Here is a 12,176-nt window from a genome sequence, read left to right on the forward strand (position 1 = left end):
TTCACCTAAATCTTACACACTGGACCTTTAACCAATAAGAAGGAAGGAGAATAAGCTGACTGGTCGTTTAAAAGTTGTCATAGCGACAAGCAGACAAATCAAACTGCAGGAAATAATAAATACTGTTTATTGATGAGGGGAACCGAAGTTGATTGACAGCATGCTGAATGGAGCTAAGGCACATGAAGCTGTGAGGTGGGAGGTCAGGTGACTTCACACTTGTCACCTGCTTCCTTTTTTTAATTTGAATTTTTTAAAACCACACCTGAGCAGGTGAGACATCAAACATATACAAAAACTGAATTGTAATTCTGTCCAATCAGAGGGCAGCTCCCCTACTGAGATAAACACTGACAGGTCACATGGTTCACCAGTCTGATGGGAGATCAGGGGTCATCAGCTCTTGGCCTGTTTCCTCTTCTGAACCAGCTCAGCCAACATCTTGTAACGGATCATACACTCCTCCTGAAAGTAAACAAACGTTCATAAGGCAAACGAAAACCAGCTATCTGCTATTTTTAATTTTTAAATGGGTGTGAATAAAAAAACAACAGAGATCAGGTTACATACAGAATGATTGAGGTTCAGTGAAGAACACGTTAGAACAGAAAGTAGAACGTGTTTCATGTTCTGTCCTGGTCTCATTTCTACACTTTTATATAACCCAGGTATGAACCAGTTTACTGCCCCTGAAAGCAGATGATGGTAAATATGTAGACTTGCTTTCTGTCAGTTCTCACCTTGGTTTTCCCAGGAACCACCCTGGCAATGCGGTCCCAGCGTTCTATGGTTCCACGGGGAAACTGTTGCAGAGCAAGTTCCAGTAGTTTTTGCTGGTTCTGAGTCCAAGCGGCAGGATCCGCCCCGTCTCTGTTCTCCTGAGGCTCTGACTCATCCTCTTCTTCCACAGCCGCAGGGTCGAAATCTCTTTGCCGACGACTTCTGAGCTTCACCCCTCCCCCGTCTGCAGAGGACTTCTTATTCCTCTGGCGCACAGCCAGAGCTTCCTCTACATCCTGCTCTTCCTCACAGGCCCCACCCACCCTCTGAGTCATCACGCTGTCAGCAACCGTAAGTACCCTCACAGGAAGAGGGCTCTTCAGCTCAGACAGCTTCACCAGACCTGAAACAAAGAACGCCAGATCCCTGTACTGACAGTAGAACCTGAAACTACCAGGTGGATCCTGATCGTGGTGGCTGCTGACCGTGGACTATGATCACAACAAGACTGCTTGATATATAATATTTCTCCTCAGATACTCGACCATTACTGACAATAATCCATCAGTTCATTGACCTTCAGCTACAAAGTGTTTATTCTAATCAAAGCTGTAAATACTCTGATCTCTCTGATGTTCTCTGTTCCACGGGACATCTGTTCACTTGTGTCCGTCCTGGGAGACGGATCCTCACATGTGTCTCTGAGGTTTCTACCTTCTTTACCTGTTAAAGGTTTTAGTAGTTTGACTCTTGTTGAGGGTTAAGAACAGAGGACGTCTCACCTTGTTGAAGCCTCTGAGACAAACTGGGATTTGTGAATATGGGCTTTACAAATACAATTTTATTGATTGATTGATCCTGTCAGTAGAGCATAATGTCAGTGGAACCTCATAATGACAATAGAACTTGTCAGGAGAACCAGCTATTATAACAGCAAAAGTTTACCTGAGGTGTGGCTCACATTGTCTTTCACCTGTTTCACCTTGGTCGTCACCTGTTGAAGAAAACAGATTATTTTGGTTCCTGATATATCAAGCCCCTGCATATATGAAAGAGCTCATAACACCATTTTATCCAAATAGATCACTTCGCTCCCAAAACACAGGCTCTCTTGTGGTTCCAAGAATCTGTAAGAGTAGAATGGGGGAAGAACCTTCAGCTACCAGGCTCCTCTCCTGTGGAACCAGCTCCCACTCTGGGTTTGGGAGGCAAACACCATCTCTACATTTAAGGTTAAACTTAAAACGTCCCTTTTTGATAAAGCCTGGTTTAGGTGAGTCCTGAACCATCCCTTAGTTATGTTGCTATAGGTCTAGACTGCTGGAGAACTCCCATCATGCACTGAGCACTTCTCCCCACATTCATCTATTTAACTATGTGTCTTTTTCCTCCCATAGTCTCTCTCTCTCTCTCTCTCTTTGCAGGTATCTCCGACTCCAGAGCTGCAGGATAACTATTATTATTATTAATAACAATCATACCTTTTATTACTTAAATACTATATGAACTCTTGCTGCTATCATTAATAATCAATAACCTCCTTACACTATTATTGTTTTCATTATAACTACTCAGAGCTGATACCTGATGCTGCACAAGTGTTCCTGGTCTTCCTCTCCTCCCCATTTTTCCCTGCTCACCCAAACTGTTTTTCACCGTTTATTTTCCTCTTTGTAACACTGCACATTCAAAAGCAAGTAAAAGTTCTGTTTTGAAAGACAACATTTGCCTCCTCTTTGGAGGCTTCCACTACACAAGGTGAAAGCAGATGTTTGGTTTCAACACTGGGACAGAAGCCCAGAGTTCCTCAGAGAGAAAGGCACAAGTTTTCCACCACAGTGAACAGAGCGCTAGTGCTGGTTCAACATTGGAACCTTTTAAGAACTATTTAGCCTTTGTCTCTGACCTGCTACAATTTAAACTAGGGCTAAAACTAATGATTATTGTTATAATCAATTAATCTGTTGATTATTTTTCGATTAATTTATTATCAATCAGATAAAAAGATAAAAGCTACATTTGACCCTTTCCAGCAATTGATTCGAAAAGCAACGTCATCTTGTACAATGCCGTTTCTATATGTGTTACAGACATCTGCAACTTAATTATGATTATAATTTCAGTTTCAGATATCTACAATATAATTCTAACTAGTTATAATCCAAGTTGTCCATTTACACTCCAATCCAATCACAACCCAGTGTAATCTGAACTATCACATAAGTGACCAGTATCTTCAGAGCAATGAGTGTGGAGGTCTGAGAGGATCGTCTGTTTTACTTTTACTAAAGTGCGTTGTAAAGTCTGCGTGTTGTCGCAGCTCAAGATCAGACACCTGGTCTTTAAAGCCGGAGTCAGGAGGAAATTATTGGTGGATTTATTCCTAATGGAGTTTCCCTGGAGCTGCCGGCCGGCATATGATCGACTGGACCATCAACGGTACCGTGAGTGTCCTGAACATATTGTATATATGAACGCTGTTATTAAAGCAACATGGATGCTTCTCTTTCCTGAGTTGTTGGTTTATGAAGATCCACAGTAAAACCCGGAACGGACTATTTTTGTTTGTATCTGTTTCTTGCTGTTTGAACTGAACTGTGTTCGGTTTGCGGGGACGAAACAGACTGTAAATATACAGACTGAAACAGACACACACACGTCACTTCCTGTCTCTGTCTGCTGCACCCGGCTGCCCCCCCTCTCACCTGAACCAGGAGGAGGATCTGATGCTGTTGTGAACGAGTCTGTTCAGAAAACCTGCTGCTGTGTTGTTCAGCTGTGAAACACAAACTCTGGAGACAATTCTTCAGATTTTACCTGGAGGTCATGTCTGAAAACAGCTTAAGTGTCTCAGTCTCACTATGAGAGCTTCTGTCAGAGACAAGACCCTGGCTGATTGTTGAAGGTCAGATTCAGTACTGATGTGGATTCTATTCTGGTCCTGGATCAGTGAGCCAGTTCCCTAACCCTAATGACAGTTTTTCTCTCCAGTCTAAATGTGTTCAGTGGACTTGGAGAAGGTGTTTGGAGTCCTTCAGTCCTTGTACCAAACTCAGTCGGGTGTAATTCAATCATCTTAAAAACACAAAAGCTGATAAAACTGATATCAGTTCTGATGGGTGTGTCCTCAACACTGACTCTGTACAAGGTGTGGATCAAACCGATTTTAAAATTTTGCAAACTAGTTTCTTACTTCAGATACTGATCGTCCCAGTTCATGAGCGATCTTATCCCATCGACCTGGCGTTCCTCCTGGAAATTTAACCATCAACCTGCTGAGGAGACTGAGCTCGTCCTCCGTCCAGTCTGCAGCCTAAGGTCACAGACACAAACATAATTCCAGTAGCGATAGTCCACTACGGTCCTGTTGGTAGTCTGAGGACATTATATTAACTGATTAATAATCAATAACATCACACCTTCTTCCTAGTGCCTCTGCTGTCCTGCAGCCAGACGTCCATCTGGTCTTCGATCTCCTCAATGGATGAGGTCTGGTCATAGCTCTGGTAGTTCAGGTTCTCAGATGATGGCTTGTAAACTGGAAACTCTTTTGGCTCCTTTGGCTTCTTGACCTTTGGTCTCCTCTCTCCTGAAGAAGCAAAGGTGGACATGAGATGAAAGTTTAACCAGAGACAAAGGTTCATTATTGAGAATGTGATCAGGTGGTGCGTTCAGGTGCAGTTGTTACATTTGGAAAGAACATTGAGTCTGTGAGAAACTATGGCAGCCTGGAGTGAAAAGATATAAAAGTGTTTACTGGTCACAGCTTCGTGTTCGGCTTCAGCTTCTTCTCTCTGCTGCTGTTTCATCTGCTGATAGTCCTCATAGAACTTCTTCACCTCCTGAAACACAGAGACCAGGGGCTTCATTTATAAAACAGTGTGTAGGATTCAGACTAAAAGTGTATGTGAGCACTGTTCCCTTTATAAATCACACTCCACCTGGAAATGTGCGTTCCTGGATCTGCCTCATAATTCTGCCCTCTACATGCCCATAAATGGTCAAAGCAAATATTGAATATAAAATTAGGCTGCTGACCAATAGGTTTCTATTGTGAATCACGGCATCAAGCGTTGAGAAGAAGAAGCTCTACTTCTCTGACACTGACATCAAGGGGCTTGTGAGTGAAGTGGAAGTGGAGAAAGACAGATTGTTAGATGGCTGCAGCAGTGATGTCATTAATAAATAAAAGTGGTTGCTGCTGCATTAATGCAGAATATGACAGAAAGGACAGTGTCTGAAATAAAACTGGTCAGATTGGAAGGTGAAGGCAAAAAGAGAATTGCTTCACACCGTTAGAATCTGAGGGTAATTGTCGTTTCGGCCGGGACATTTTTTAATCATCCAAAACGGAGTTAGTGACCTCTTATAAGTGCCTGGGTGTTCACCAGAACAATAAACTGGATTGGACTGATCATGCCAGTGCACTGTTTCAGAAGGGCCCGAGCAGATTGTATCTGCTCAGGAGACTGAGGTCTTTTGGACTACAGGGGGCGCTCCTGAAGACCTTTTATGACTCTGTGGTGGCATCTGCCATCTTCTTTGGAATAGTTTGCTGGGGCAGCAGCATTTCAACTGCTGACAGGAAGAGACTGGACAGACGGATTCGGAGGGCCAGCTCGGTCCTGGGATATCCCCTTAACCCAGTGGAGGTGGTTGGACAGAGGAGGATGAAGCGGTCTTCTCTGATGGACAACCAGTCCCACCCCCTGCAGGACACCATCACAGCACTTGGAATCTCCCTCACCTTCAGTGTCTGAAGGAGAGGTATCGCAGGTCGTTTCTTCCTGCAGCAGAAAGACTGAACAACCAGCTCTGCTCCCAGTAATTTATTCATCCGTCTGTGCAATATCAACGGTTCATGTGCAATTTCGTCACTGTAAATATTCTAACCCTAACCCTATTTTTTCCTGTCTTTACACTGTATATACTGGTTTAACTACATTCATATTTTTCTATATTCCTTACACTTAAGTATTGCATGTTACTTGGTACTTGCTGATGTCTTTTGACTCTTGCTGCTGTAATACTGCAAAGTTCCCCATAGTGGGACTAATAAAGGATTATCTTATCTTGTGCGGTCTTACTGTAATTTGCTTAAAGTTATTTTATATCGTTACAACTGAAGGTTAATATGTCGCGCGAACACAAATAACGCTGTTGGTTTTAATGTTAATGATGAAGTGGATCATGAATCAACACCTCACGTTTGCATCACCACTTTCCCGTCGCCAAAATGTTCGTACGCATGGGTCAGAGTTAGAGTGGACATTCTCTCCAACATTTGCGTGAGATGTGGTGTACGCACAAAATGGGGTATTAAAGATGCGTACGCAACGGTTACAAATGAGGCCCCAGGTCTGAGACCAGGACCAGGTCTGAGAACACTCCACCTTTTTACATGGTTCATAATAGCTTTCCATCCTACCTGCACGGTCTGAGGCAGATTTTTGACAGACAGGTACATCCAGATGCTGAGCTTCAGAGGGAGGATGTCCTGCCAATGAGGTCGGTCGTGAACCCTGAAATAAATAAACATTAAAAAATAACACAAATCAGGAAGTCCTGTGGAGATGATGGCATAGATGTACCTGTCGGTCCGATCCTGGCCGATAAACCTGAGCTCCTCTGCTGGTCTGGAGCTCAGCTTTTTCTTCTTATCTTTTTTCTTCTTACTCAGCAACTCGTCCTGGAAATAAGGCAGATTTATCACCAGGTCACATGACATGGTCTGTTTTGAGGCTCTGCTCTGATTGGCTGTCTCACCAGCTGTTTCTCCAGGTAGATGGACCAGATGACCGCGTAGTGTCCAATAGTGAGGATCAGGAAGAGGAGGAAGCCCAGTTCAGAGTTACTCATCTTTCTCACTCGTCTGTAGTAGAAGACTGGCTGCCGCCAGTCAGGAAGCCCGTTCACCAGGATGTCATCATATCTGTCCAGGCATAGTACAGGTACAGTTTAGATACTGGTACACTACAGGTATAGAACAGTTACAGTACAGGTACAGGCACAGTACAAAACATTCCTTCCTATGAAACATCTTAGACAAAAACGATTGATGGAGACAAACTCTTGAGCATCTCTCTGTTGAATTGTCCCGAAAGACACAGACATGACTTGAGACTCTTTCTTGGATAACGATGGGCGGCTGTGGCTGAGGGGTAGAGCGGTTGTCCTTCGACCAGAAGGTTGGCAGTTCGATCCCAGTCGATAACCCAAGATGCTGAACCCCGATGACATGAAATGTAAAAGTGGTCTGAGCCATCGACTAGCACTTTGTACTTGACACTCAACCTCCCTTTATCCCCTCTGCCTCCTCTTCCTCACAAACCACAGGAAGATTCACAAAGAGAAATTAACAGTGGCAAAACTTTTCTGCAGCTTATCCAATTTTTCCACATGTGCTGACTTGCAAGCACAAGACATCAAAGGCGACAGCCGTCTTTCATTTCCGCTTCAGCTTGGGCTCGGCGAAATGGCTCCACAGTGCCATTTTTTTATTTTTTATTTTGACACACTGCAACCTATCTGAAAGACAGTTTTCAAGCAAAGGCAACTAGCATTGACAAATCCCAGAGTAACACGTCGAGTGTGGTCTACTGTGTCAAAAGCTTTCGATTAATCAATAAAAAGAGCAGAGCCGTGTTTTCTATTGTCTAGTGATGAGACAACGTTACCAACAACCAAAGAAGTGGCAGATGCGGTGCTATGCTTAGGCCGGAGGCCAGGCTGAAATGGAGTAAGAAGGGAATGTGTGGGTTACACACATTCCATTACTTGTTAATAATCAACTGATTATTAACAAGTGACTCAAATATCTTTGCGAGACAGGAGAGTTTTGAAATCGGATGATAGTTATTTAATTCAGATTTGTTACCACCCTTGAGGAGGGGGAGAATGTAAGCAGTCTTCCAAACTGGGCTGCTAGAGGTAATACTGAGATTAAAAATATAAGTTACATATTCACAATTTGAGCAGGGCTGAGGAATTTAAAGAAAAGGGGGCCAACTTGTCATCACCTGTTGATTGCAGTTCAACAATATTGCATAGGGTGTCAGCTACCGACATACTGGAGAGAGGAGATAAGCTGAAGGAAATGTTTACTTCAGCACTAGAAGGATAAGTTGTGCTTTTCCGGACAATCTTTCAGACTGTCAAGGATGTGTTCTACGACAGTTAGCACTGTTAGGTATGTGGGGGGTGTGCCGTAAAAGAGGCGCAGACAGGAAGTTGTGATACACTTAACGTTACCTGTGCCGGGAGTTGTACTCTGTTAATAAATCTGGCGTTTGTTGCAAAGACTGAACACTCGCTCGTCATTCCTATAATCTGTAAATACTGATTATTACACAGACCACCACTAAGATTGTGAAATAAGTGACAAGATGCAGCAAAGTAAAAAGCAGTAGAAATGTCATGCGTGTCAGTTATCTGATTAAGGCCCTTGACATCATTGGAAGGTAGAGGAGGGCTTGGATCGTTAGAGCTGGATTTAACTATTTTCCAGAATCTACTGTAGTTGTAAGAGGAATTAGTAAAAGACTTAAGGTAAAAGTCAGACTTGACTTGTATGACAAGAGTTCCAATCACAGCGCCCCCTGATGGCAACAGGAAATGTCTTGTTTTTTACTTGTCTTACACTTGGATGTACTCCTCATAGTCCATTGACCACAACCATGTCAAACTCTGTGAGAAAGGACTCAACACATTGATGATGAAATATGTCATGATGATGACACAAGAAGTTGTTATAACTCCACTGCACATTGTACGAACAGCGACAATATCACATATGATCAGAGTCCCGGCCTAAACAAATCCATATATCAATATTAACTCAGCAACATAGCGCCACCTGCTGGAAGTCACATTTTAATACTTCTGCTCCTAAAAGGTTTAGAACACACAATGTGCTCAGAAAAGCCATGAAGTTTTTTCTTTTCTTCAAGAATCAACAGAACCAAAGAATCACCCAGGTACATGTAAGCCTGCCTCTGGGCTGTGATTGGCTGAGAGTGGACTGTGATGTGAGCAGGTCAGACTCACTTGCGTCTTCGCTCCTCGTCCTTCAGGACTTCATAAATGGCGACGAGCTGAAAACAGAGGCAGAGGTTCAATGTGATTGGTCGACAGCTGCATATTCGTGTTGGTATTTTTTCCTCACCTGTCTGAACTGAGTCTCAGCGTCTTCGTCTTTGTTCTTATCCGGATGCAGCGTGAGAGACATACGGCGATACGCCTTCTTTATCTCTCCTGCTGCGGCGTCCTAAGAGACAGACAGGCAAGGGGAGGTCAGACAGATGAGGGGAGGACAGACAAGTGACAAGTGACAGACAAGTGAGGGGAGGACAGGACAGACAGGTGAGGGGAGGACAGGACAGATGAGGGGAGGACGGACAGATGAGGGAAGGACAGACAGATGAGGGAAGGACAGACAGATGAGGGGAGGACAGACAAGTGACAGACAAGTGAGGGGAGGACAGGACAGACAGGTGAGGGGAAGACAGGACAGACAGGTAAGGAGAGGACAGGACAGATGAGGGGAGGACAGGACAGATGAGGGGAGGACAGGACAGATGAGGGAAGGACAGACAGATGAGGGGAGGACAGACAAGTGACAAACAAGTGAGGACAGGACAGACAGGTGAGGGGAAGACAGGACAGACAGGTAAGGGAAGGACAGACAGATGAGGGGAGGACAGACAAGTGACAAGTGACAGACAAGTGAGGGGAGGACAGGACAGACAGGTAAGGGGAGGACAGGACAGACAGGTAAGGGGAGGACAGGACAGGTGAGGGGAGGACAGACAGGTGAGGGGAGGACAGGACAGATGAGGGGAGGACAGACAGGTGAGGGGAAGATAGGACAGACAGGTAAGGGGAGGACAGGACAGGTAAGGGGAGGACAGGACAGATGAGGGGAGGACAGACAGGTGACAAGTGACAGACAAGTGAGGGGAGGACAGGACAGACAGATGAGGGGAGGACGGACAGATGAGGGGAGGACAGACAGGGGAGGACAGACAGGTGACAAGTGACAGACAAGTGAGGGGAGGACAGGACAGACAGGTAAGGGGAGGACAGGACAGACAGGTGAGGGGAGGACAGGACAGACAGGTGAGGGGAGGACAGACGGATGAGGGGAGGACAGACAGATGAGGACAGACGGATGAGGACAGACAGATGAGGGGAGGACAGACAGGTGACAAGTGACAGACAAGTGAGGGGAGGACAGGACAGACAGGTAAGGGGAGGACAGGACAGACAGGTGAGGGGAGGACAGGACAGACAGGTGAGGGGAGGACAGGACAAACAGGTGAGGGGAGGACAGACGGATGAGGGGAGGACAGACAGATGAGGACAGACAGATGAGGGGAGGTCAGACAGGTGAGGGGAGGACAGACAGATGAGAGGAGGGGAGGACAGACTCCTCGTGACTCCACTGCTGTGCTGTTAGCATCAGGTGTTAGCATCAAACTGAACTGGAGTCACTGGTCCGGTTCTCATTTCTACATTAGCTCCCGATGCTAAATAACTTAGCCTCGTGTGCGAGTAGCACTCAGCTGTTAGCATTAGAGCCTGAATCCTTCCATAACGTTACCATGGAGACAGTTAGCAATTAGCCGTTAGTACAGACCTGGTCCAGGGACAGGAACTGGTAGAAGGTCTGTGGGATCTCCTCCACCAGGTCCAGCAGTTCCAAATCCGCCTCCCAAGCAGTCAGAGGGGGGACCGCGGAGAGCAGTAGGGTCAGGCAGACCAGCAGGGACCCGCACAGACCCGCACAGACCCCCATCACTGTGAAACCGTCACAGACACACGACCCCAACCCTAACACTGCTCGGTCCGTGGAGCCAACTCAGAGATCACCGACCCGGGGAAACACCGTCAATCACTTCCGGGTTACTACATTTTCTTTGACGTGTTAATGCAACGGCCATCGGTGACTATACTGCCCCCCTCCGACCAACTGTTGTCATCACGTTCAGCTCTGTCCTCAGGTCTGATGGTGAGGAAGATGAAGGTGATGATGATGATGAAGAAGGTGATGGTGATGATGATGATGATGAAGAAGGTGATGATGATGATGATGATGATGAAGAAGGTGATGATGAAGAAGGTGATGATGAAGAAGGTGATGATGATGATGAAGAAGATGATGATGATGATGAAGAAGGTGATGGTGATGATGAAGAAGGTGATGGTGATGATGAAGAAGGTGATGATGATGATGATGATGAAGAAGGTGATGATGATGAAGAAGGTGATGATGATGAAGAAGGTGATGATGATGATGATGATGAAGAAGGTGATGATGATGAAGAAGGTGATGATGATGAAGAAGGTGATGGTGATGATGATGATGATGAAGAAGGTGATGATGATGAAGAAGGTGATGATGATGATGATGATGAAGAAGGTGATGATGATGATGATGATGAAGAAGGTGATGGTGATGATGATGATGAAGAAGGTGATGATGAAGAAGGTGATGATGATGATGATGATGAAGAAGGTGATGATGAAGAAGGTGATGATGATGATGAAGAAGGTGATGATGATGAAGAAGGTGATGATGATGATGATGATGAAGAAGGTGATGATGATGAAGAAGGTGATGATGATGATGATGATGAAGAAGGTGATGATGATGATGAAGAAGGTGATGATGATGATGAAGAAGGTGATGATGATGATGAAGAAGGTGATGATGATGATGAAGAAGGTGATGATGAAGAAGGTGATGATGATGATGAAGAAGGTGATGATGATGATGATATTTGTGTTCTTCCAGTTTCACGTCCGTCACGTGTTAGAAACCTCATCCACACGTCCACTCGCTCTCTGGGAAGCTTCAGGACATTGTCCTGTTTCTCACATGGACTCACTCTGACACTTGTGTCCTCACAAATCTCTTCTCTGCAAAGTCCATCTCGTCACCTGCATTGTGAAGAGAAATTAGTTATTGGAAACAGGTAGTTTCTCGTTGACCTGTATGTTATTTTTTGCTTAAATTGAAGGTTTTCTTTATTATAAAGTTGAGTAATTATTCACACAGTGGTAAAGAGAAATCATTAATCAAGTCACAATTTTCTCCGAAATATTTTCATGGGCAGTTGTAATTCTTTATTATTGAACTCATTTATTATTCATCATTGCTGCATTAAGTTAAATTAATTTGGTGTATCTATTCATTCATGCATTCGCAGACTGAACAAATTCCCATTTAGGGTTGCTTTTATTTTGAAATCACTCCAACGTGCTCAGCTTTTATTTTGAAATCCCTCTAACGCACTTGGACCTTAATGCTTGAAACAAGTGGGGGCTAGTTTGACGTGTCCTGCTCCCTCTTCGTTCCCTCAGCATCATTATGCCAATGAGTTCAGTTTTGACATTAACATGCAGAACTAGGATTAGAGGGGTTCATGCACAGTTACTCTCCAGCTCCTCACGTC

The 12,176-nt window shown here is 44.7% G+C and overlaps 1 protein-coding gene and 1 long non-coding RNA gene across 2 annotated transcripts; one reads left to right on the forward strand and one right to left on the reverse strand.

The window, feature by feature from the left end:
- Nucleotides 1–89: 89 nt before the first annotated feature.
- Nucleotides 90–10,615, reverse strand: dnajc1 (DnaJ (Hsp40) homolog, subfamily C, member 1). The gene is made up of 12 exons (XM_034612866.1): nucleotides 10,358–10,615; nucleotides 8,885–8,986; nucleotides 8,767–8,813; nucleotides 6,487–6,652; nucleotides 6,312–6,409; nucleotides 6,149–6,242; nucleotides 4,478–4,562; nucleotides 4,140–4,309; nucleotides 3,914–4,033; nucleotides 1,666–1,714; nucleotides 741–1,123; nucleotides 90–465 (listed from the first exon to the last, which is right to left on the reverse strand). Exons 1-12 carry the CDS (start codon nucleotides 10,514–10,516, stop codon nucleotides 397–399), a joined length of 1,542 nt encoding a protein of 513 aa, XP_034468757.1. The 5' UTR covers nucleotides 10,517–10,615; the 3' UTR covers nucleotides 90–396.
- LOC117777869 lies at nucleotides 3,668–3,894 on the forward strand. The gene is made up of 2 exons (XR_004616688.1): nucleotides 3,668–3,782; nucleotides 3,831–3,894. It is a non-coding gene; the product is annotated as an uncharacterized LOC117777869 (long non-coding RNA).
- Nucleotides 10,616–12,176: the final 1,561 nt, after the last annotated feature.

Source organism: Hippoglossus hippoglossus, chromosome 17, assembly GCF_009819705.1.
Source record: "Hippoglossus hippoglossus isolate fHipHip1 chromosome 17, fHipHip1.pri, whole genome shotgun sequence".
Taxonomy (NCBI): Eukaryota; Metazoa; Chordata; class Actinopteri; order Pleuronectiformes; family Pleuronectidae; genus Hippoglossus; species Hippoglossus hippoglossus.